The sequence below is a fragment of the Mustelus asterias genome, chromosome 6 (genome assembly GCF_964213995.1).
Source record: "Mustelus asterias chromosome 6, sMusAst1.hap1.1, whole genome shotgun sequence".
Classification (NCBI taxonomy): Eukaryota; Metazoa; Chordata; class Chondrichthyes; order Carcharhiniformes; family Triakidae; genus Mustelus; species Mustelus asterias.
Window position 1 is genome coordinate 146,627,748 of NC_135806.1, and position 24,576 is coordinate 146,652,323.

The 24,576-nt window shown below is 46.9% G+C and overlaps 1 protein-coding gene across 1 annotated transcript in view; it reads right to left on the minus strand.

Moving 5' to 3' along the window:
* The window catches only part of nup155 (nucleoporin 155), a 425,601-nt gene that overhangs the window by 269,639 nt on the left and 131,386 nt on the right, over nucleotides 1-24,576 (minus strand). Inside the window, exon 11 of the mRNA XM_078215282.1 lies at nucleotides 7,358-7,455. Within this exon, the coding sequence (XP_078071408.1) occupies nucleotides 7,358-7,455 (98 nt within the window). The remainder of the gene's footprint in view (nucleotides 1-7,357; nucleotides 7,456-24,576) is intronic.

A 24,576-nucleotide genomic window follows, 5' to 3' on the forward strand; every position in this document is an offset into this window, starting at 1 on the left:
GGAACAATCCCATTAGTGACAGACAACATGGTTTTGTAAGAGGGAGGTCGTGCCTTACAAATTTGGTGGAGTTTTTTGAGGAAGTGACAAAAACGGTTTACGAAGGAAGGGCCATGGATGTCGTCTATATGGATTTCAGTAAGGCATTTGACAAAGTCCCACATGGCAGGTTGGTTAAGAAGGTTAAGGCTCATGGAATACAAGGAGAGGTGCCGAGATGGGTAGAAAACTGGCTTGGCCACAGGAGACAGTGGGTAGCAGTCGAAGGGTCTTTTTCCAGCTGGAGGTCTGTGACCAGTGGTGTTCCGCAGGGCTCTGTACTGGGACCTCTGCTATTTGTGATATATATAAATGATTTGGAAGAAGGTGTAACTGGTGTTATCAGCAAGTTTACGGATGACACGAAGATGGCTGGACTTGCGGATAGCGATGAACATTGTTGGACAATACAGCAGGATATAGATAGGCTGGAAAAGTGGGCGGAGAAATGGCAGATGGAGTTTAATCCGGATAAATGCGAAGTGATGCATTTTGGAAGAACTAATGTAGGGGGGAGTTATACAATAAATGGCAGAGCCATCAAGAGTATGGAAACACAGAGGGACTTAGGTGTGCAAGTCCACAAATCCTTGAAGGTGGCAGCACAGGTGGAGAAGGTGGAGAAGAAGGCATATGGTATGCTTGTCTTTATAGGACGGGGTATAGAGTACAAAAGCTGGAGTCTGATGTTGCGGCTGTATAGAACGCTGGTTAGGCCACATTTGGAGTATTGCGTCCAGTTCTGGTCGCCGCACTACCAGAAGGACGTGGAGGCTTTAGAGAGAGTGCAGAGAAGGTTTACCAAGATGTTGCCTGGTATGGAGGGTCTTAGCTATGAGGAGAGGTTGGGTAAACTGGGCTTGTTCTCCCTGGAAAGACGGAGAATGAGGGGAGACCGAACAGAGGTATACAAAATTATGAAGGGTATAGATAGGGTGAACAGTGGGAAGTTTTTTCCCAGGTCGGAGGTGACGATCACGAGGGGTCACGGGCTCAAGGTGAGAGGGGCGAAGTATAACCCAGATGTCAGAGGGACGTTTTTTACACAGAGAGTGGTGGGGGCCTGGAATGCTCTGCCAAGTAGGGTGGTGGAGGCAGACACGCTGACATCGTTTAAGACTTAGCTGGATAGTCACATGAACAGCCTGGGAATGGAGGAATACAAACGAATGGTCTAGTTGGACCAATGAGTGACACGGGCTTGGAGGGCTGAAGGGCCTGTTTCCTGTGCTGTACTGTTCTTTGTTCTTTGTTTTGTTGTTTATAATTACCCGGGTTATCCCTGCTACCCTTCTTATATCACGGTACCACATTCACTGTCCTCCAATCCTCAGGGACCCCACCTGTGTCCAACGAAGAGACAAAGATTTCCGTCAGAGGCCCAGCAATTACATCTCTTGTCTCCCTGAGCAGTCTCGGATAGATGCCATCAGGCCCTGGGGATTTGTCAGTTTTAATGTTACCTAAAAAACCTAACACTTCCTCCCTTGTAATGGAGATTCTCTCTAACGGGTCAACACCTCCCTCTGAGACACTCCCAGTCAACAAGTCCCTCTCCTTTGTGAATACCGATGCAAGGTATTCATTTAGGATCTCCCTTATTCCCTTGGGTTCTAAGCATAATTCCCCTCCTTTGTCCCTGAGAGGTCCGACTTTTTCCCTGACAACTCTTTTGTTCCGAGAGAAAGAGATCTCGGTGTCCATGTGCATAGATCCCTGAAAGTTGGCACCCAGGTTGATAGGGTTGTTAAGAAGGGGTACGAAGTGTTAGCTTTTATTGGGAGAGAACAAAGAACAATACAGCACAGGAACAGGCCCTTCGGCCCTCCAAGCCCGCGCTGCTCCCTGGTCCAAACGACACCATTCTTTTGTATCCCTCCATTCCCACTCCGTTCATATGGCTCTCGAGATAAGTCTTAAACGTTCCCAGTGTGTCCGCCTCCACCACCTTCCAGGCGCCCACCTGTGTAAAATATGTCCGTCTGATATCCGTGTTAAACCTCCTCCCGCCTTCACCTTGAACCTATGACCCCTCGTGAACATCACCACCGACCTGGGGAAAAGCTTCCCACCGTTCACCCTATCTATGCCTTTCATAATTTTATACACCTCTATTATGTCTCTCCTCATCCTCCGTCTTTCCAGGGAGAACAACCCCAGTTTACCCAATCTCTCCTCATAACTCAGCCCCTCCATACCAGGTAACATCCTGGTAAACCTCCTCTGTACTCTCTCCAAAGCCTCCACGTCCTTCTGGTAGTGTGGCGACCTGAACTGGACGCAGTATTCCAGATGCGGCCGAACCAACGTTCTATACATCTGCAACATCAGACCCCAACTTTTATACTCTATGCCCCGTCCTATAAAGGCAAGCATGCCATATGCCTTCTTCACCACCTTCTCCACCTGTGACGTCACCTTCAAGCATCTGTGAACTTGCACACCCAGGTCCCTCTGCGTATCTACACCCTTTATGGTTCTGCCATTTATCGTATAGCTCCTCCCTACATTATTTCTACCAAAATGCATCACTTCGCATTTATCAGGATTGAACTCCATCTGCCATTTCTTTGCCCAAATTTCCAGCCTATCTATATCCTTCTGTAGCTTCTGACAATGCTCCTCACTATCTGCAAGTCCTGCCAATTTTGTGTCGTCCGCAAACTTACTGATCATCCCAGTTACACCTTCTTCCAGATCATTTATATAAATCACAAACAGCAGAGGTCCCAATACAGAGCCCTGCGGAACCCCACTAGTCACAGGCCTCCAGCCGGCAAAAGACCCTTCCACTACCACCCTCTGTCTTCTGTGACCAAGCCAGTTCTCCACCCATCTAGCCACCTCCCCCTTTATCCCATGAGATCCAACCTTTTTCACCAGCCTACCATGAGGGACTTTGTCAAACGCTTTACTAAAGTCCATATAGACGACATCCACGGCCCTTCCCTCGTCAACCATTCTGGTCACTTCTTCAAAAAGCTCCACCAGGTTAGTGAGGCATGACCTCCCTCTCACAAAACCATGCTGACTATCGTTAATGAGTTTATTCCTTTCTAAATGCGCATACATCCTATCTCTAAGAATCTTCTCCAACAACTTCCCCACCACGGACGTCAAGCTCACCGGCCTATAATTACCCGGGTTATCCTTCCTACCCTTCTTAAATAACGGGACCACATTAGTTATCCTCCAATCCTCTGGAACCTCACCTGTGTCCAGTGACGAGACAAAGATTTGCGTCAGAGGCCCAGCGATTTCATCTCTCGTCTCCCTGAGCAGCCTTGGATAGATTCCATCAGGCCCTGGGGATTTGTCAGTCTCTATATTCTCTAACAAACCTAACACTTCCTCCCTTGTAATGGAGATTTTCTCCAACGGTTCAACACTCCCCTCCGAGACACTCCCAGTCAACACATCCCTCTCCTTTGTGAATACCGACGCAAAGTATTCATTTCGGATCTCACCTACTTCTTTGGGCTCCAAGCATAATTCCCCACTTTTGTCCCTGAGAGGTCCGATTTTTTCCCTGACAACCCTTTTGTTCCTAACGTATGAATAAAATGCCTTGGGATTCTCCTTAATCCTGTCTGCCAAAGACATTTCGTGACCCCTTTTTGCTCTTCTAATTCCCCGTTTGAGTTCTTTCCTACTTTCCTTGTACTACTCCAGAGCTCCCTCCGTTTTTAGCTGCCTGGACCTAACGTACGCCTCTCTTTTCTTTTTGACCAGTCCCTCAATTTCCCTGGTTATCCACGGTTCTCGAATCCTACCCTTCCTATCCTTCTTTTTTACAGGCACATGCCTGTCCTGCAGCCCTAACAACTGTTCCTTAAAAGACTCTCACATGCCAGATGTGGATTTACCCTCAAACAGCCTCTCCCAATCAACAGCTGCCAATTTCTGCCTAAGAAATACTTAATACAATTAATGTTACCAGAGAGGCAGTGCTGGGTAGACTAATGGGACTGAAGGTGGACAAGTCCCCAGGTCCGGATGGAATGCATCCCAGGGTATTGAAAGAAATGTCAGAGGTAATAGTGGATGCGTTAGTGATTATTTATCAAAACTCGTTGCATTCTGGGGTAGTGCCGGTTGATTGGAAAACGGCTAATGTTACGCCGCTGTTTAAAAAAGGAAGGAGACAAAAGGCGGGTAACTATAGGCCGGTCAGCTTAACGTCTGTAGGAGGGAAAATGCTGGAATCCATTATTAAAGAGGAGATAGCAGGGCATCTGGATAGAAATGGTTCGATCAATCAGACGCAGCATGGATTCATGAGGGGAAAGTCGTGCTTGACGAACATGTTGGATTTTTATGAAGATGTGACTAGGGCGGTTGATGCGGTGTTTTTGGATTTCCAAAAGGCGTTTGATAAGGTGCCCCATAAAAGGCTGCTGAAGAAGATTAGGGCACACGGAGTTGGGGGTAGTGTGTTAAAGTGGATTGGGGACTGGCTATCTGACAGGAAGCAAAGAGTCGGAATAAATGGGTGTTTTTCCGGTTGGAGGAAGGTAACTAGTGGCGTGCCGCAGGGATCGGTACTCGGGCCGCAACTGTTTACCATTTATATAGATGATCTGGAGGAGGGGACGGAGTGTAGGGTAACGAAGTTTGCAGACGACACAAAGATAAGTGGAAAAGTGAATCGTGTGGAGGACGGAGAAGATCTGCAGAGAGATTTGGACAGGCTGAGTGAGTGGGCGAGGATATGGCAAATGGAGTATAACGTTGATAAATGCGAGGTTATACACTTTGGAGGAAATAATAACAAATGGGATTACTATCTCAATGGAAACAAATTAAAACATGCTACCGTGCAAAGGGACCTGGGGGTCCTTGTGCATGAGACGCAAAAGCCCAGTCTGCAGGTACAACAGGTGATCAAGAAGGCAAATGGGATGTTGGCCTATATCGCGAGGGGGATAGAATATAAAAGCAGGGATGTCTTGATGCACCTGTACAGGGCATTGGTGAGGCCGCAATTGGAATACTGTGTGCAGTATTGGTCCCCTTATATGAGGAAGGATATATTGGCATTGGAGGGAGTGCAGAGAAGGTTCACCAGGTTGATACCGGAGATGAGGGGTTTGGATTATGAGGAGAGGCTGAGGAGATTGGGTTTGTACTCGTTGGAGTTTAGAAGGATGAGGGGGGATCTTATGGAGACTTATAAGATAATGTGGGGGCTGGATAGGGTGGAGGCGGAGAGATTCTTTCCACTTAGTAAGGAAGTTAAAACTAGAGGACACAGCCTCAAAATAAAAGGGGGGTCGGTTTAAGACAGAGTTGAGGAGGAACTTCTTCTCCCACAGGGTGGTGAATCTCTGGAATTCTCTGCCCACTGAGGTGGTGGAGGCTACCTCGCTGAATATGTTTAAAGCGCGGATGGATGGATTCCTGATCGGTAAGGGAATTAAGGGTTATGGGGATCAGGCGGGTAAGTGGTACTGATCCACGTCAGATCAGCCATGATCTTATTGAATGGCGGGGCAGGCTCGAGGGGCTAGATGGCCTACTCCTGTTCCTATTTCTTATGTTCTTATGTAATCCCACTAAAGTTAGCCTTCCCCCAATCCAACACCTTACCCTTGGGACACCACTCATCCTTTTCCATCACTATCCTAAAGCTAACAGAATTGTGGTCACTATTTGCCACATGTTCCCCTACCAAAACTTTGAAGACCTGACCGGGCTCATTCCCCAGTACGAGGTCCAGTATAGCCCCCTCTCTAGTCGGGCTATCTACATATTGTTCCAAAGAACCCTCCTGTACGCATTTTACAAATTCCTCCCCATTCAGAGTCCCTGCTCTCAGCGATTTTCAGTCTATACCAGGGAAATTGAAGTCTCCCACTACAACAACCCTATTTTTCCTGCACCTATCCAGTATCTCCTGACATATCCAAGAGGGATTGAGTTTCGGAGCCAGGAGGTCATGTTGCAGCTGTACAAAACTCTGGTGCGGCCGCACTTGGAGTATTGTGTACAGTTCTGGTCACCGCATTATAGGAAGGATGTGGATACATTGGAAAGGGTGCAGAGATTTACTAGGATGTTGCCTGGTATGGTGGAAAGGTCTTATGAGGAAAGGCTGAGAGATTGGAGGTTGTTTTCGTTAGAGAGAAGAAGGTTAAGAGGTGACTTAATAGAGGCATACAAGATGATCAGAGGATTAGATAGGGTGGATAGTGAGAGCCTTTTTCCTCGGATGGTGAGAGCTAGCACGAGGGGACATAGCTTTAAATTGAGGGGTGAGAGATATAGGACAGATGTCAGAGGTAGGTTCTTCACTCAGTGGGTAGTAAGGGCGTGGAATGCCCAGCCTGCAGCAGTAGTGGCCTCGTCAACATTAAGGGCATTTAAATGGTCATTGGATAAACATATGGATGATATTGGAATCGTGTAGGTTAGATGGACTTTAGATTGGTTTCACTGGTCGGCGCAACGTCGAGGGCCAAAGGGCCTGTACTGCGCTGTCGTGTTCTATGTTCTAATGTGAGTGGAGAGAGGGTTAAGCACAAGTTAAAGAGATGTGCATTGTCCCCAGCCGGGACAGTTAGTGAGATTTTGCAAGCCCAGGCAAGTCGTGGGGGTGACAGGTTGTGTGACATGAACACAACATCCCGGTTGAGGCCGTCCTCATGTGCGCGGAACTTGGCTATCAGTTTCTGCTCAGTGATTCTGCGTTGTTATGTGTTGTGAAGGCCGCCTTGGAGAACGCTTATCTGAAGATCAGAGGCTGAATGCCCGTGACTGATGAAGTGTTCCCCGACTGGAAGGGAACACTCCGGCCTGGTGATTGTCGAGTGGTGTGTTTGGCCCTCTCTCCACTCACAAGACTTGATTACCTGTAAAGACTCGCATTCCAACCATTCTTGTAAACTGAGTTTGTGAATGTGTATGCCCTGTTTGTCAACACAACTCCCACTCACCTGAAGGAGGAGCGACACTCCGAAAGCTCGTGCTGTCAAATAAATCTGTTGGACCTTAATCTGGTGTTGCGAGACTTCTTACTGTGCCCACCCCAGTCCAATGCCTGCATCTCCACATCATGTCAATTTTTAGCCCATGCAGTTCTGTACCACCTCCTTTGTCACAATGACTTTGGCAGCATTATGGTTCCCACTGATCACTGCTTAATTCAAGCTTATCTCATCATCATACAGTGTCACAATCATTCTCATTATTGGCACTTGCCACATCAGACTCTCTCAATTGTACCGCCATGTTTGCATCACACAAACTCTGCTGCATTACATCCATCAACTTAGCAGAGACAGAGTTCCCTGAATGCACTAACCCTGCACCTGCTCACCTGCATGTGTCACAGCCAACAGATGGCAATCCACAGACTCCGAGCTCTCTATCACTGCAATGTGGACAATCGGTTTGAAGACAGCACGATCTATGGTCCTGAAACGGACAAAGGATCAATAAGAAAAAACATCAGCACAACACAATCAGCTAGGTATACATGGGGAGGTAGTAAATTGGATAAGACACTGCCTCAATGGAAGAAGCCAGAGAGTGGTTGTGGAGGATTGCTTCTCTGAGTGGAGGCCTGTGACTAGTGGTGTGCCACAGGGATCGGTGTTGGGTCCATTGTTGTTTGTCATCTATATCAATGGTCTGGAGGATAATGTGGTCAATTGGATCAGCAAGTTTGCTGATGATACAAAGATTGGAGGTGTAGTGGACAGTGAGGAAGGTTTTCAAAGCTTGCAGAGGGATTTGGACCAACTAGAAAAATGGGCTGAAAAATGGCAAATGGAATTTAACGCAGACAAGTGTGAGATATTGCACTTTGGAAGGACAAATCAAAGTAGAACGTACAGGGTAAATGGTAGGACTCTGAAGAGTGCAGTTGAACAGAGGGATCTGGGAATACAGGTACAGAATTCCCTAAAAGTGACGTCACAGGTGGATAGGGTCGTAAAGAGTGCCTTTACATAGGCACATAGGTTGGACTAGGAGATTACAGGGACTGGGAACGTCCGACATGTGGAGTTTTTTCAAGGAGCAGCTACTGCGAGTCTGTGATAGGTATGTCCCTGTCAGGCAAGGAGGAATTGGTAGGGCTAGGGAACCGTGGTGCACCAAAAAAGTTTCTTTGTTGGTTAAAAAGAAAAAGGAGGCTTATGTTCGGATGAGACGTGAGCACTCGGGTAGTGCACTAGAAAGCTTTAGATTGGCTAAGAGGGAGTTGAAGAGCGAGCTTAGAAGGGCTAAAAGGGGACATGAGAAGACTTTGGCGGATAGGGTTAAAGAGAATCCTAAGGCGTTCTATAGGTATGTCAAGAACAGAAGGTTGGTTAGGGCAAGTTTAGGGCCAGTTATAGATGGCAGAGGGAAGTTATGTGTGGAACCGGAGGAGATTGGTGAAGCATTGAACCAATATTTCTCTTCGGTGTTCACGCAAGGGGACATGAATATAGCTGAGGAGGACACTGGGTTGCAGGGGAGTAGAATAGACAGTATTACAGTTGATAAGGAGGATGTGCAGGATATTCTGGAGGGTCTGAAAATAGATAAATCCCCTGGTCCGGATGGGATTTATCCAAGGATTCTCTGGGAGGCAAGAGAAGTGATTGCAGAGCCTCTGGCTCTGATCTTCAGGTCGTCGTTGGCCTCTGGTATAGTACCAGAAGATTGGAGGTTAGCGAATGTTGTCCCATTGTTTAAGAAGGGGAACAGAGACTTCCCCGGGAATTATAGACCGGTGAGTCTCACTTCTGTTGTCGGCAAGATGTTGGAAAAAATTATAAGGGATAGGATTTATAGTTATTTGGAGAGTAATGAATTGATAGGTGATAGTCAGCATGGTTTTGTGGCAGGTAGGTCGTGCCTTACTAACCTTATTGAGTTTTTTGAGAAAGTGACCAAGGAGGTGGATGGGGGCAAGGCAGTGGACGTGGTATATATGGATTTTAGTAAGGCGTTTGATAAGGTTCACCATGGTAGGCTTCTGCAGAAAATGCAGATGTATGGGATTGGGGGTGATCTAGGAAATTGGATCAGGAATTGGCTAGCGGATAGGAAACAGAGGGTGGTGGTTGATAGTAAATATTCATCATGGAGTGCGGTTACAAGTGGTGTACCTCAGGGATCTGTTTTGGGGCCACTGCTGTTTGTAATATTTATTAATGATCTGGATGAGGGTATAGTTGGGTGGATTAGCAAATTTGCTGATGACACCAAAGTCGGTGGTGTGGTAGACAGTGAGGAAGGGTGTCGTAGTTTGCAGGAAGACTTAGACAGGTTGCAAAGTTGGGCCGAGAGGTGGCGGATGGAGTTTAATGCGGAGAAGTGTGAGGTAATTCACTTTGGTAGGAATAACAGATGTGTTGAGTATAGGGCTAACGGGAGGACTTTGAATAGTGTGGAGGAGCAGAGGAATCTAGGTGTATGTGTGCATAGATCCCTGAAAGTTGGGAATCAAGTAGATAAGGTTGTTAAGAAGGCATATGGTGTCTTGGCGTTTATTGGTAGGGGGATTGAATTTAGGAGTCGTAGCGTTATGTTGCAACTGTACACAACTCTGGTGCGGCCGCACTTGGAGTACTGTGTGCAGTTCTGGTCCCCACATTACAGGAAGGATGTGGAGGCTTTGGAGAGGGTGCAGAGGAGGTTTACCAGGATGTTGCCTGGTATGGAGGGGAGATCCTATGAGGAGAGGCTGAGGGATTTGGGATTGTTTTCGCTGGAAAGGCGGCGGCTAAGAGGGGATCTTATTGAAACATATAAGATGATTAGAGGTTTAGATAGGGTGGATAGTGATAGCCTTTTTCCTCTGATGGAGAAATCCAGCACGAGGGGGCATGGCTTTAAATTGAGGGGGGGTAGTTATAGAACCGATGTCAGGGGTAGGTTCTTTACCCAGAGGGTGGTGAGGGATTGGAATGCCCTGCCAGCATCAGTTGTAAATGCGCCTAGTTTGGGGGCGTTTAAGAGATCCGTAGATAGGTTCATGGACGAAAAGAAATTGGTTTAGGTTGGAGGGTCACAGTTTTTTTTTAACTGGTCGGTGCAACATCGTGGGCCGAAGGGCCTGTTCTGCGCTGTAATGTTCTATGTTCTATGTTCTATGTTTGGTACATGGGCCTTTATAAATCGGAGTATCGAGTATAAAAGTTGGAGTGTTATGGTAAGGTTATATAAGGCATTGGTGAGGCCGAATTTGGAGTATTGTGTACAGTTTTGGTCATCTAGTTACAGGAAGGATGTAAATAAGATTGAAAGAGTGCAGAGAAGGTTCACAAGGATGTTGCCGGGACTTGAGAAGCTGAGTTACAGAGAGAGATTGAATCGGTTGGGACTTTATTCCCTGAAGCGTAGAAGATTGAGGGGAGATTTGATAGAGGTGTATAAGATTTTGATGGGTATAGATAGAGTGAATGCAAGCAGGCTTTTTCCGCTGAGGCAAGGGGAGAAAAAAACCAGAGGGCATGGGTTAAGGGTGAAAGGAGAAAAGTTTAAAGGGAATATTAGGGGGGGCTTCTTCACGCAGAGAGTGGTGGGAGTGTGGAATGAGCTGCCGGATAAAGTGGTAAATGCGGGGTCACTTTTAACATTTAAGAAAAACTTGGACGGGTTCATGGATGAGAGGGGTGTGGAGGGATATGGTCCAAGTGCAGGTCAGTGGGACTAGGCATAAAATGGTTCGGCACAGACAAGAAGGGCCAAAAGGCCTGTTTCTGAGCTGTAATTTTCTATGGTTCTATGGTAACACAGTATCATGAACACAGGGTCTGTTTTCATTGTTGGAGACATTGGCGGGATTAAAGTGGACAAATCTCCAGGTCCGGATGAATCGTGCCCCAGGCTGCTGTGGGAGGCGAGGGAGGAAATTGCAGGGGCTCTGACCCAAATTTTTAATTCCTCCCTGGCCACCGGGGAGGTGCCAGAGGACTGGAGAACAGCTAATGTGGTCCCACTATTTAAGAAAGGTTGTGGAGACAAGCCAGACAACTACATGCCAGTGAGTGTCATGTCTGTGGTTGGCAAACTACTGGAGAAGGTTCTCATAGAAATCATAGAAACCCTACACTGCAGAAGGAGGCCATTCGGCCCATCGAGTCTGCACCGACCACAATCCCACCCAGGCCCTACCCCCACATATTTACCCGCTAATCCCTCTAACCTACGCATTTTAGGATTCTAAGGGGCAATTTTTAACCTGGCCAATCAACCTCACCCGCACATCTTTGGACTGTGGGAGGCAGGCTCGAAGGGCCAGATGGCCTACTCCTGCTCCTATTTCTTATGTTCTTATGAAACCGGAGCACCCGGAGGAAACCCACGCAGACACGAGGAGAACGCGCAAACTCCACACAGACAGTGACCCGAGCCGGGAATCGAACCCAGGACCCTGGAGCTGTGAAGCAGCAGTGCTAACCACTGCGCTACCGTGCCGCCCTAATTCTGAAGGAGAATCTATCTCCATTTGGAGAGGCAAGGTTTGATCAGGGAGAGACAGCATGGTTTTGTCAGAGGGAGGTCATGCCTAACAAATTTGATTGAATTTTTTGAGCATGTAACCAAGTGTATGGATGAGGGCCGTGCTGTTGATGTAGTTTACATGGATTTCAGCAAAGCCTTTGACAAAGTCCCATTTGGGAGACTTACTAAGAAGACAAATGCACGTGGGATTCATAATTGGCTTAGCGGTAGGAGACACAGGGTGATGACAGACGGCTGCTTTAGTGACTGGAGGCCAGTGACCAGTGGCATACCACAGGGATCCGTGCTGGGCCTCCTATTGTTTGTCATTTATGTAAATGACATAGATGACTATGTGGGGGGGTAGGATCAGTAAGTTTGCCGATGACACAAAGATTGGCCGGGTGGTTAATAGTGAGATTGAGTATCTTGGGTTACAGCAAGATATAGACGAGATGGTCAACAGGGCAGATAAGTGGCAAATGGAATTTAACAATGAAAAGTGTGAGGTGATGCACTTTGGAAGGGGTAATTTGACAAGGAAGTATACTATGAAAGATCTGACACTGGGACTTGGTGTGTTTGTCTATAGATCTCTGAAGGCGGAAAGGCAGGTTAATAGGGTGGTGTAAAAGGCATATGGCACACTCACCTTTATCAATTGGGGCATAGATTACAAAAGCAGAGAGGTCATGATGGAGTTGTATAGGACTTTGGTGAGGCCATAGCTGGAGTAGTGTGCAGTTCTGGTCGCCACATTATAGGAAGGACACAATCGCACTGGAGAGGGTGCAGAGGAGATTTATCAGGATGTTGCCTACGGTGGAACATTGAAGTCGTAACGAGAGGTTGGATAGGCTTGGGTTGTTTTCTCTGGAACAGAGAAGAGTCAAGCAAATTGGTGTGGGTGTGGAGTCATGTGTAGACCAGACTAAGAGTCTGGGAAAACCCTCGAGTGAGAAATCTGAGTGCTAGCTTGGAATTCAGGCCTCCGAAGCTGATGGTAGGATTCAAAAGTGATGTGGGACAAGTGGAAGCAGCTGATTGGGTGAGTACAGTCGGGTTTAAGTATTTACTATTGTTACCGCTTATAGCTGGTCAGGTCTTCGTTTTGTGGTCTATAGTTTGTACGGACAATATTCTGCAGTACATAAGAACGTAATAACTAGGAGCAGGAGTAGGCCATCTGGCCCCTCGAGCCTGCCCCGCCATTCAATAAGATCATGGCTGATCTTTTCGTGGACTCAGCTCCACTTACCCGCCCGCTCATTATAACCCTCAATTCCTTTACTGTTCAAAAATTTGTCTGTCCTTGCCTTAAAAACATTCAATGAGGTCGCCTCAACTGCTTCACTGGGCAGGGAATTCCACAGATTCACAACCTTTTGAGTGAAGAAATTCCTTAACTCAGTCCTAAATCTGCTTCTCCTTATTTTGAGGCTATGCCCCCTAGTTCTAGTTTCACCCGCCAGTGGAAACAACTTCCCTGCTTCTATCTTATCTATTCCCTTCATAATCTTATATGTTTCTATAAGATCTCCCCTCATTCTTCTGAATCTCAATGAGTATAGCCCCAGTCTACTCAGTCTCTCCTCATAAGCCAACCCTCTCAACTCCGGAATCAATCTAGTAAATCTCCTCTGCATCCCCTCCAGTGCCAGTATATCCTTTCTCAAGTAAGGAGACCAAAACTGTACACAGTACTCCAGGTGTGGCCTCACCAGCACCTTATACAGCTGCAACATAACCTCGCTGTTTTCAAACTCCATCCCTCTAGCAATGAAGGACAAAATTCCATTTGCCTTCTTAATTACCTGCTGCACCTGCAAACCAACTCCTTGAGATTCCTGCACAAGGACACCCAGGTTCCTCTGCATAGCAGCATGCTGCAATTTTTTACCATTTAAATAATAGTCCATTTTGCTGTTATTCTGACCAAAATGGATGACCTCATATTTAACAACATTGTACTCCATCTGCCAGACCTTCATCCACTCACTTAGACTATCTATATCCCTTTGCAGACTTTCAGCGTCCTCTGCACACTTTGCTCTGCCACTCATCTTAGTGTCATCTGCAAATTTTGACACACTACACTTGGTCACCAACTCCAAATCATCTATGTAAATCGCAACAACAGATTGTAACAAGCACAGACAGTGGAGGGGTTTGGTGAGCGCAGGGAGGGGTTTGGTGAGCGCGCGGGGGGGGGGGGGGTTTGGTGAGCGCGGGGGGGGGGGGGGTTTGGTGAGTGTGGGGGGGGTTTGGTGAGTGCAGGGGGGGTTTGGTGAGTGTGGGGGGGGTTTGGTGAGTGCAGGGGGGGTTTGGGGAGTGCGGGGGGGGTTTGGTGAGTGCGGGGGGGGGTTTGGTGAGTGCGGGGGGGGTTTGGTGAGTGTGGGGGGGGTTTGGTGAGTGCGGGGGGGGTTTGGTGAGTGTGGGGGGGGTTTGGTGAGTGCAGGGGGGGGTTTGGTGAGCGCAAGGGGGGGTTTGGTGAGCGCAAGGGGGGGTTTGGTGAGCGCAAGGGGGGGTTTGGTGAGTGTGGGGGGGGTTTGGTGAGTGCGGGGGGGTTTGGTGAGTGCAGGGGGGGTTTGCTGAGCGCAAGGGGGGGTTTGGTGAGTGCAGGGGGGGTTTGGTGAGCGCAAGGGGGGGTTTGGTGAGTGTGGGGGGGGGGGGTTTGGTGAGTGCAGGGGGTGTTTGGTGAGTGCAGGGGGGGGTTTAGTGAGTGCGGGAGGGGTTTGGTGAGTATGGGGGAGGGTTCGTTGAGTGGAGGGTTCGGTGAGGAAGGGGAGATGATGAGTGTTTTTCTTATTTGGAAAAGATTAACTGAAAAATAACACAAATAGGTCAAGTCAGGATCATGTTCGTAAAGTTATAAAAGTGAGCAAAGTCGGGCAAAGTAAGTAAAATTAGTGTAAGAGAGGAAAGTTGATAGCATTCTTATGGAAGCCTAATCTTGTGTTAAAAAATGGGATAAATAAGGGGCTTAAGCGTACTCATGGTTGGAGAGCACAGGAGGACTATATCACAGGAGGACTATAGTCCTTCTGTGCTGTGTGAGAAGTCATGAAAGCTTCAGTTGCCCCTGGTGACTGCGTGTGCAGGATGTGTCTAACTGAAGCTACTTGCGAACTGCATTCAGGACGAGAGCTGAGGGTGGATTCACGGTGAAGCATCTGCATGCCGAACAAGTCGTGGATAGCATGTTTAGTGAAATGATCACACCACAGGTGAAGATTGAACATATTATAGAAACATAGAAAAACTACAGCACAAACAGGCCCTTTGGCCCACAAGTTGTGTCGAACACATCCCTACCTTCGAGACCTACCTATAACTCTCCATCCTATTACGCTCCATGTACTCATCCAGGAGTCTCTTAAAAGACCCTATTGAGTTCGCCTCCACCATCACTGACGGCAGCCGATTCCACTCGCCCACCACCCTCTGTGTGAAAAACTTACCCCTAACATTTCCCCTGTACCTACCCCCCAGCACCTTAAACCTGTGTCCTCTCGTAGCAGACATTTCCACCCTGGGAAAAAGCCTCTGAGAGTCCACCCGATCTATGCCTCTCAACATCTTATACACCTCTATTAGGTCGCCTCTCATCCTTCGTCTCTCCAAGGAGAAAAGACCCAGCTCCCTCAGCCTATCCTCATAAGGCATGCCACTCAATCCAGGCAACATCCTTGTAAATCTTCTCTGCACCCTTTCAATCTTTTCCACATCCTTCCGATAGTGAGGCGACCAGAACTGAGCACAGTACTCCAAGTGGGGTCTGACGAGGGTCTTATATAGCTGCATCATTATCCCCGGACTCCTAAACTCAATCCCTCGATTGATAAAGGCCAGCACACCATACGCCTTCTTAACCACCTCCTCCACCTGCAGGGCCGATTTCAGAGTCCTATGGACCCAGTCGGTCCTATTATGACCGACTGGGAAACATTACTGAAAGCAAAGACAGTGGAAAGGCAATGGCAGGCATTCAATGAACGAATAGGTGAACTCCAGAAGTTGATTTTCCTATTTGGTGCAAGACTGGTAAGGGAATTGTGGTCAAACCATGGCGTACAAGGGAAATTAGAGATGGTATCAGATTCAAGGAAGAAGCATACAAATTAGCAAGAAAAAGCAATAGGCCTGAGGATTGGGAGCAGTTTAAAATTCAGTAAAGGAGTACCAAGGGATTAATTAAGGGAAAAATGGAGTATGAAAGTAAATTAGCAGGGAACATAAAAACTGCCTGCAAAACTTTCTACAGGTGTGTGAACAGAATTGACAAAAACAAATGTAGGCCCCTTACAGTCAGCAACGGGGGAATTCATAAAGGGGAATAAAGAAATGGTTGAGGAATTAAATTCACAAAGGAAGACATGAATAGTGTATTGGAAGTTCTGAGAAACATAGGTTTTAGTGAGGAGCAGAAGGAAACTAATGTCAGTAGAGAAATGTTTTTGTGGAAAGTAATGGGATTGAAAGTGGATAAATCTCCAGGACCTGATAATCTTCATCCCAGAGTACTTAAGTGGTCCTGGAAATAGTAGATCCATTGGTGTTCATTTTCCAAAGTCAGCATGGATTTACGAAAGGGAACTCGTGCTTGACAAATCTACTGGAATTACTTGAGGATGTAACTGGTAGAGTTGACCAGGAAGAATCAGTGCATGTGGTTTATTTAGACTTTCAAAAGGCGATCGGCATTGTCCAGCAGATTCGCATGTAAAGTTATAGCGCATGGGATTGCAGATAATGTCTTGATGAGATGTACAGAAAGCTGTTAAGCAGATAGGAAGCAAAAATTGAAATAAATGATTGGCAGTCAATGACTAGTGGGGTTCCACAGGGATCTGTGCCAGGACTGCAGCTGTTCACATTATATATTAATGATTTGGAACAGGGAACTAAATATATTATCTCCAAATTTGCAGATGGCACAAGGTTGAGTGGGAGGGTGAGCTGTGAGTAGGATGCAGAGCTGCTTTAGCATGATTTGGACAGGGTGAGTGAGTGGGTATTATGCATGGCAGATGCAGTATTAAGTGGATAAATGTGAAGTTATCCACCCTGGTAGCAATAATAGGAAGGCAGATTAACACTTGAATGGGTGTAAATTGAAGGAGATGGATACTCAGCGAGACTGGTGTTCTCATGCATCAGTCGCTGAAAGTAAGCGTGCAGGTACAGCAGGCAGTAAAGAAGCAAATGGTATTTTGGCCTTCATAGTGAGGGGATTTGAGTATCGGAATCGGGATATTTTACTGCAGCTGTGCAGGAAGTTGTTAAGGCCAAAGCTGGAGTATTGTGTGCAGTTTGGTGTCCTTATCTGAGGAAGGATGTTAGAGGGAGGCTATAGAGGGAGCGCAGCAAAGGTTTACTAGACAGATTCTGAGGGTGTCAGAACTGTCATGAGGAGAGACTAAGTCAGTTGGGATTATATTCATTGGAGTTTTGGAGAGTGGAAAGGAGATCTCACAGAAACTTATAAAAATCTACCATGATTAGATGGGGAATACTCTGATGATGGAGGGGGAGGGGGGTGTGGGGAGTCCAAAACTAGGGGTTATAGTTTGAGGATAAGGGGTAAACCTTTTAGGACTGAGGCGAGGAGAAATTTCTTGACTCAGAGTAGAGAATGCATGGAATTCATGACTAGAGGAAGTAGTTGCCTCCAAAACGTTCTGCAATTTCAAGAAGGAATTAAGATATCACTCTTGGGGCTAAAGGGATCAAGCGATATGTTGAGGGGTTTGCGGGGGGGGGGGGGGGAGTTGGATCAGGATATTGAATTTGATGATCAGTCATGATTATAATGAATGGTGGAGAAGGCTCAAAGGGTCGAATTGTCTATTCCTACTTCCATATTTCTATGTAGGCAGAAAGGGTATGGGGAGGCGATGGCCGAGTGATATTATCGTTAGTCAATTAATCCAGAAACTCAGCTCATATTCTGGGTAGCAGGGTTTGAATCCCGCTACGGCAGGTGGTGGAATTTGAATTCGACAAAAAATATCTGGAGTTAAGAGTCTACTGATGACCATGAAACCATTGTCAATTGTTGGAAAAACCCACCTGATTCACAAATGTCCTTCAGGGAAGGAAATCTGCCATCCGTACCTGCTCTGGCCTACATGTGACCCCAGAGCCACAGCAATGTGGTTGACTGTGAACTGTCTTGAGGCAACTAGGGATGGGCAATAAATGCTGGCCAGCCAGCGACGCCCCTGACCCACAAATGGATAAAAGCTCGAGTAGAGAAAGGCAGGTAGTGCAGAAGTTCATGTGGCCGCCCCTCCCTTCTAATCGATCTACTGTTTAAAATACTGTTGAGAGAGATGACTGTGTACGGGAAAGCAGTGGCAGCCAACTCTGTAGCACCATAGAATCATACACAGAACAGAAGAGGCCCTTCGGCCCACCCAATCCCATCTGCCGGCACTTGGCCCATAGCCCTGAATGTTACGATGTGCCAAGTGCTCATCCAGGTACTTTTTAAAGGATGTGAGGCAACCCACCTCCACCACCCTCCCAGGCAGTGCATTCCAGACCATCACCACCTTTTGGGTTAAAAAGTTTTTCCTCACATCCCCTCTAAACCTCCCACCCCTCACCTTGAACCTATGTCCCCTTGTTACTGACCCTTCAACTAAGGAGAACAGCTGCTCCTTATCCACTTTGTCCATGCCCCTCATAATCTTGTACACCTCGTTCAGGTCGTCCCTCAGTCTTCTCTGCTCCAACGAAAGCAACCCAAGCCTATACAACCTCTCCTCATAATTTAATGTTCCATCCCAGGCAGCATCCTGGTCAATCTCCTCTGCACCCCTTCCAGTGCGTTCACGTCCTTCCTCTAATGTGGCGACCAGAACTGCACAGTACTCCAGCTGTGGCCTCACCAAAGTTCTATACAACTCCAACATGACTTCCCTGCTTTTGTATTCTATGCCTCGATTGATAAAAACAAGTATCCCATATGCCTTTTTCACCACCCTACTAACATGGCCTTCCGCTTTCAGAGATCTGTGGACAAACACACCAAGGTCCCTTTGTTCCTAATGTCCTCCCATTCATTGAGTACTTCCTTGTCAATTTACTCCTTCCAAAGTGTATCACCTCTCACTTTTCAGGGTTATATTGCATCTACCACTTATCTGCCCATTTGACCATTCCGGCTATATCTTTTGTAGCCCATGGCACTCCGTCTCACTGTTAATGGTAATCTCTGGCATCCCATGGTGGAAGACACCAGTGGGATGCCAGAGCTCCAGGAGAGTCAGGGGGCACAGGTGAGTGCAGTGGCCATCACTAAGGAGAAGGTTCTGGGGCAACTGAAAGGTCTGAAGGTGGATAAATCACCTGGACCAGATGGACTACACCCCATGGTTCTAAAAGCGATAGCTGAGGAAATTGTGGAGGCATTGGTGGTGATCTTTCAGGAATTACTGGAGGCAGGGAGGGTACCAGAGGACTTTTTCCCAGGGTGGAGGAGTCAGTTACTGGGCGACACAACTTTAAGGTGTGAGGGGCAAGGTTTAAAGGAGATATACGAGGCAGATTTTTTACACAGGGAGTAGTGGGTGCCTGGAACCCGTTGCCGGGGGAGGTACTGGAAGCGGATACGATAGTGACTTTTAAGGGGTGTCTTGACAAGTACATGAATAGGATGGGAATAGAGGGATATGGTCCCCAGAAGGGTAGGAGGTTTTAGTTAAGTCGGGCAGCATGGTCGGTGCAGGCTTGGAGGGCCGAAGGGCCTGTTCCTGTGCCGGAATTTTCATTGTTCTTTGACGGGAAAGTAGCTAATGTAACACCGCTATTTAAGAAGGGACAGAGGCAGCAAATGGGAAATTATAGGCCGGTTAGCCTGACTTCGGTCATTGGCAAGATTTTAGAGTCCATTATTGAAGATGAGATCGCAGACTACTTGGAAGTGCATCATAAAGTAGGACTGAGTCATAATAATTAGCATTGTATATATGTCAAGACCGGTACTAATGGTTAGCATTACAAATATCATTAGAAAGAGTAATACACGTTGATTTATAAATTATTGTTTGCATTCGCAGTTTTTGTGTACTTATTTCCGATGAAAGCTAATGAATGCTTTTATCTTGTGGAATAACTTATCAGTAAAAGTAAACATATCCATCCCTTTATACTTTACTGCCAACGAAGCAATTCTGAAATGTAATCACCACTGTAAGGTAGGAACTGTGGCAACCACATTGTGCAAAGCAAAATTTCACAAACAGTGACGTGAAATATGATCAGATCATCTGTTTTCAGGTGTTCACTGAAGGAAGACGATTGGCTCAGGAACCAGAGAAAAATGTCTTCGTCTTAGAACAGTACAGCACAGTACAGGCCCTTGATGTTGTGCCGAGCTTTGTCCGAAACCAAGATCAAGCTATCCCACTCCCTATCATCCTGGTGTGCTCCATGTGCCTATCCAATAACCGTTTGAAAGATCCTAAAGTGTCCGACTCCACTATCACAGCAGGCAGTGCATTCCACACCCCAACCACTCTCTGAGTAAAGAACCTACCTCGGACATCCCTCCTATATCTCCCACCATGAACCTTATAGTTATGCCCCCTAGTAACAGCTACATCCACCCGAGGAAATAGTCTCTGAACGTCCATTCTATCTATCCCCCTCATCATCTTATAAACCTCTATTAAGTCACCTCTCATCCTCCTCTGCTCTAAAGAGAAAAGCCCTAGCTCCCTCAACCTTTCCTCGTAAGACCTATCCTCCAAACCAGGCAGCATCCTGGTAAATCTCCTCTGCACTCTCTCCAATGCTTCCACATCCTTCTTATAGTGAGGTGACCAGAACTGCACACAATATTCCAAATGTGGTCTCATCAAGGTCCTGTACAGTTGCAGCATAACCCCACGGCTCTTAAACTACAACCCCCTGTTATTAAACGCTAACACACTATAGGCCTTCTTCACGGCTCTATCCACTTGCGTGGCACCCTTCAGAGATCTGTGGATATGAACCCCAAGATCTCACTGTTCCTCCACATTCCTCAGAACCCTGCCGTTGACCCTGTAATCCGCATTCAATTTGTCCTACCAAAATGGATCACCTCGCACTTATCAGGGTTAAACTCCATCTGCCATTTTTCAGCCCAGCTCTGCATCCTATCAATGTCTCTTTGCAGCCTACAACAGCCCTCCACCTCATCCACTACTCCACCAATCTTGGTGTCATCAGCAAATTTACTGACCCACCCTTCAGTCCCCTCCTCCAAGTCATTGATAAAAATCACAAATAGCAGAGGACCCAGCACAGATCCCTGTGGTACACCACTGGTAACTGGTCTCCAGTCTGAAAATTTTCCATCCACCACCACCCTCTGTCTTCTATGAGAAACAGTAAGAGTTTTAACAACACCAGGTTAAAGTCCAACAGGTTTATTTGGTAGCAAATGCCCTTAGCTTTCGGAGCGCTGCTCCTTCGCCAGATGGAGTGGAAATTTGCTCTCAAACAGGGCACAGAGACACAAAATCAAGTTACAGAATACTGATTAGAATGCGAATCTCTACAGCCAACCAGGTCTTAAAGATACAGACAATGTGAGTTGAGGGAGCATTAAGCACAGGTTAAAGAGATGTGTATTGTCTCCAGACAGGACAGCCAGTGAGATTCTGCAAGTCCAGGAGGCAAGCTGTGGGGGTTACTGATAGTGTGACATAAAGCCAACATCCCGGATTAGGCCGTCCTCATGTGTGCGGAACTTGGCTATCAGTTTCTGCTCAGCAACTCTGCGCTGTCGTGTGTCGTGAAGGCCGCCTTGGAGAACGCTTACCCAAAGATCAGAGGCTGAATGCCCGTGACCCCTGAAGTGCTCACCCACAGGAAGAGAACAGTCTTGCCTGGTGATTGTCGAGCGGTGTTCATTCATCCATTGTCGTAGTGTCTGCATGGTTTCCCCAATGTACCATGCTTCGGGACATCATTTCCTGCAGCGTATCAGGTAGACAAAGGTACATTGGGGAAACCATGCAGACACTACGACAACGGATGAATGAACACCGCTCGACAATCACCAGGCAAGACTGTTCTCTTCCTGTGGGGGAGCACTTCAGCGGTCACAGGCATTCAGCCTCTGATCTTCGGGTAAGCGTTCTCCAAGGCGGCCTTTACGACACACGACAGCGCAGTCGCTGAGCAGAAACTGATAGCCAAGTTCCACACACGAGGACAGCCTAAACCGGGATGTTGGGTTTATGTCACACTATCAGTAACCCCCACAGCTTGCCTCCTGGACTTGCAGAATCTCACTGGCTGTCCTGTCTGGAGACAATACACATCTCTTTAACCTGTGCTTAATGCTCCCTCCACTCACATTGTCTGTATCTTTAAGACCTGGTTGGCTGTAGAGATTCGCATTCTAATCAGTATTCTGTAACTTGATTTTGTGTCTCTGTGCCCTGTTTGAGAGCAGAGTTCCACTCCATCTGGCGAAGGAGCAGCGCTCCGAAAGCTAATGGCATTTGCTACCAAATAAACCTGTGTTGTTAAAACTCTTACTGTTTACCCCAGTCCAACGCCGACAACTCCACTTCTATGACATCGCCAGTTACTTATCCAATTGGCCAAATTTCCCTCTATCCCACACCTCCTTACTTTCTTCACGGGCCGACCATGGGGAACCTTATCAAACGCCTTACTAAAATCCTTGTATATGACATCAACTGCTCGACCTTCATCTACACACTTAGTTACCTCCTCAAAGAATTCAATCAAATTTGTGAGGCAAGACTTACCCTTCAAGAATCCGTGTTGACTATTCCGGATTAAGCTGCATTTTTCCAAATGGTCATAAATCCTATCCCTCAGGACCTTTTCCATTAACTTATCGACCACTGCAGTAAGACTAACCGGCCTATAATTACCAGGGCAATTCCTATTTCCTTTTTAAAAAATTTTTTTTCTTATTCTTTTCAGCACAGAACAGGCCCTTCGGCCCACGATGTTGTGCTGAGCTTTATCTGAAACCAAGATCAAGCTATCCCACTCCCTATCATCCTGGTGTGCTCCATGTGCCTTTCCAATAACCAATTAAATGTTCCTAAAGTGTCTGACTCCACTATCACTGCAGGCAGTCCATTCCACACCCCAACCACTCTCTGCGTAAAGAACCTACCTCTGATATCCTTCCTGTATCTCCCACCACGAACCCTATAATTATGCCCCCTTGTAATAGCTCCATCCACCCGAGGAAATAGTCTTTGAACGTTCACTCTATCTATCCCCTTCATCATTTTATAAACCTCTATTAAGTCTCCCCTCAGCCTCCTCCGCTCCAGAGAGAACAGCCCGAGCTCCCTCAACCTTTCCTCATAAGACCTACCCTCCAAACCAGGCAGCATCCTGGTAAATCTCCTCTGCACTCTTTCCAGCGCTTCCACATCCTCCTTATAGTGAGGTGACCAGAACTGCACACAATATTCCAAATGTGGTCTCACCAAGGTCCTGTACAGTTGCAGCATAACCCCACGGCTCTTAAACTCCAACCCCCTGTTAATAAAAGCTAACACACTATAGGCCTTCTTCACAGCTCTATCCACTTGAGTGGCAACCTTTAAAGATCTGTGGATATGGACCCCAAGATCTCTCTGTTCCTCCACAGTCTTCAGAACCCTACCTTTGACCCTGTAATCCACATTTGAATTAGTCCTACCAAAATGAATCACCTCACATTTATCAGGGTCAAACTCCATTTGCCATTTTTCAGCCCAGCTTTGCATCCTATCTATGTCTCTTTGCAGCCTACAACAGCCCTCCACCTCATCCACTACTCCACCAATCTTGGTGTCATCAGCAAATTTACTGATCCACCCTTCAGCCCCCTCCTCTAAGTCATTAATAAAAATCACAAAGAGCAGAGGACCAAGCACTGATCCCTGTGGCACTCCGCTAGCAACCTGCCTCCAGTCCGAAAATTTTCCATCCACCACCACCCTCTGTCTTCGATCAGATAGTAAGAAGTCTCACAACACCAGGTTAAAGTCCAACAGGTTTATTTGGTAGCAAATACCATAAGCTTTCGGAGGAGCAGTGCTCCGAAAGCTTATGGTATTTGCTACCAAATAAACCTGTTGGACTTTAACCTGGTGTTGTGAGACTTCTTACTGTGTTCACCCCAGTCCAACACCGGCATCTCCACATCATGATTTCGATCAGATAGCCAGTTACCTATCCAATCGGCCAATTTTCCCTCTATCCCACACCTCCTTACTTTCATCATAAGCCGACCATGGGGGACCTTATCAAACGCCTTACTAAAATCCATGTATATGACATCAACTGCCCTACCTTCATCAACACACTTAGTTACCTCCTCAAAAAATTCTATCAAATTTGTGAGGCACGACTTGCCCTTCACGAATCCGTGCTGACTATCCCGGATTAATCCGCATCTTTCTAAATGGTCGTAAATCCCATCCCTAAGGACCTTTTCCATCAACTTACCAACCATAGAAGTAAAACTAACCGGCCTATAATTACCAGGGTCATTTCTATTCCCTTTCTTAAACAGAGGAACAATATTCGCCACTCTCCAGTCCTCTGGCATCATCCCCGTGGACAGTGAGGACTCAAAGATAAAAGCCAAAGGCTCTGCAATCTCCTCCCTTGCCTCCCAAAGAATCCTAGGATATTTCCCATCTGGCCCAGGGGACTTATCGACCCTCAGGTTTTTCAAAATTGCTAATACATCTTCCCTCAGAACATCTACCTCCTCCAGCCTATCAGCCTGTATCACACTCTCATCCTCAAAAACATGGCCCCTCTCCTTGGTGATGAAAAGTAGTCATTCATCGCCTCTCCTATCTCTTCTGACTCCATGCACAAGTTCCCACTACTATCCTTGACCGGCCCTTAACCTCACCCTGGTCATTCTTTTATTCCTCACATAAGAGTAAAGAGCCTTGGGGTTTTCCTTGATCTGACTCACCAAGGACTTCTCATGCCCCTTCCTAGCTCTCCTAAGCCCTTTTTTTAGCTCATTCCTTGCTACCTTGTAACCCTCAAGCGACCCAACTGAATCTTGTTTTCTCATCCTTACATACGCTTCCTTTT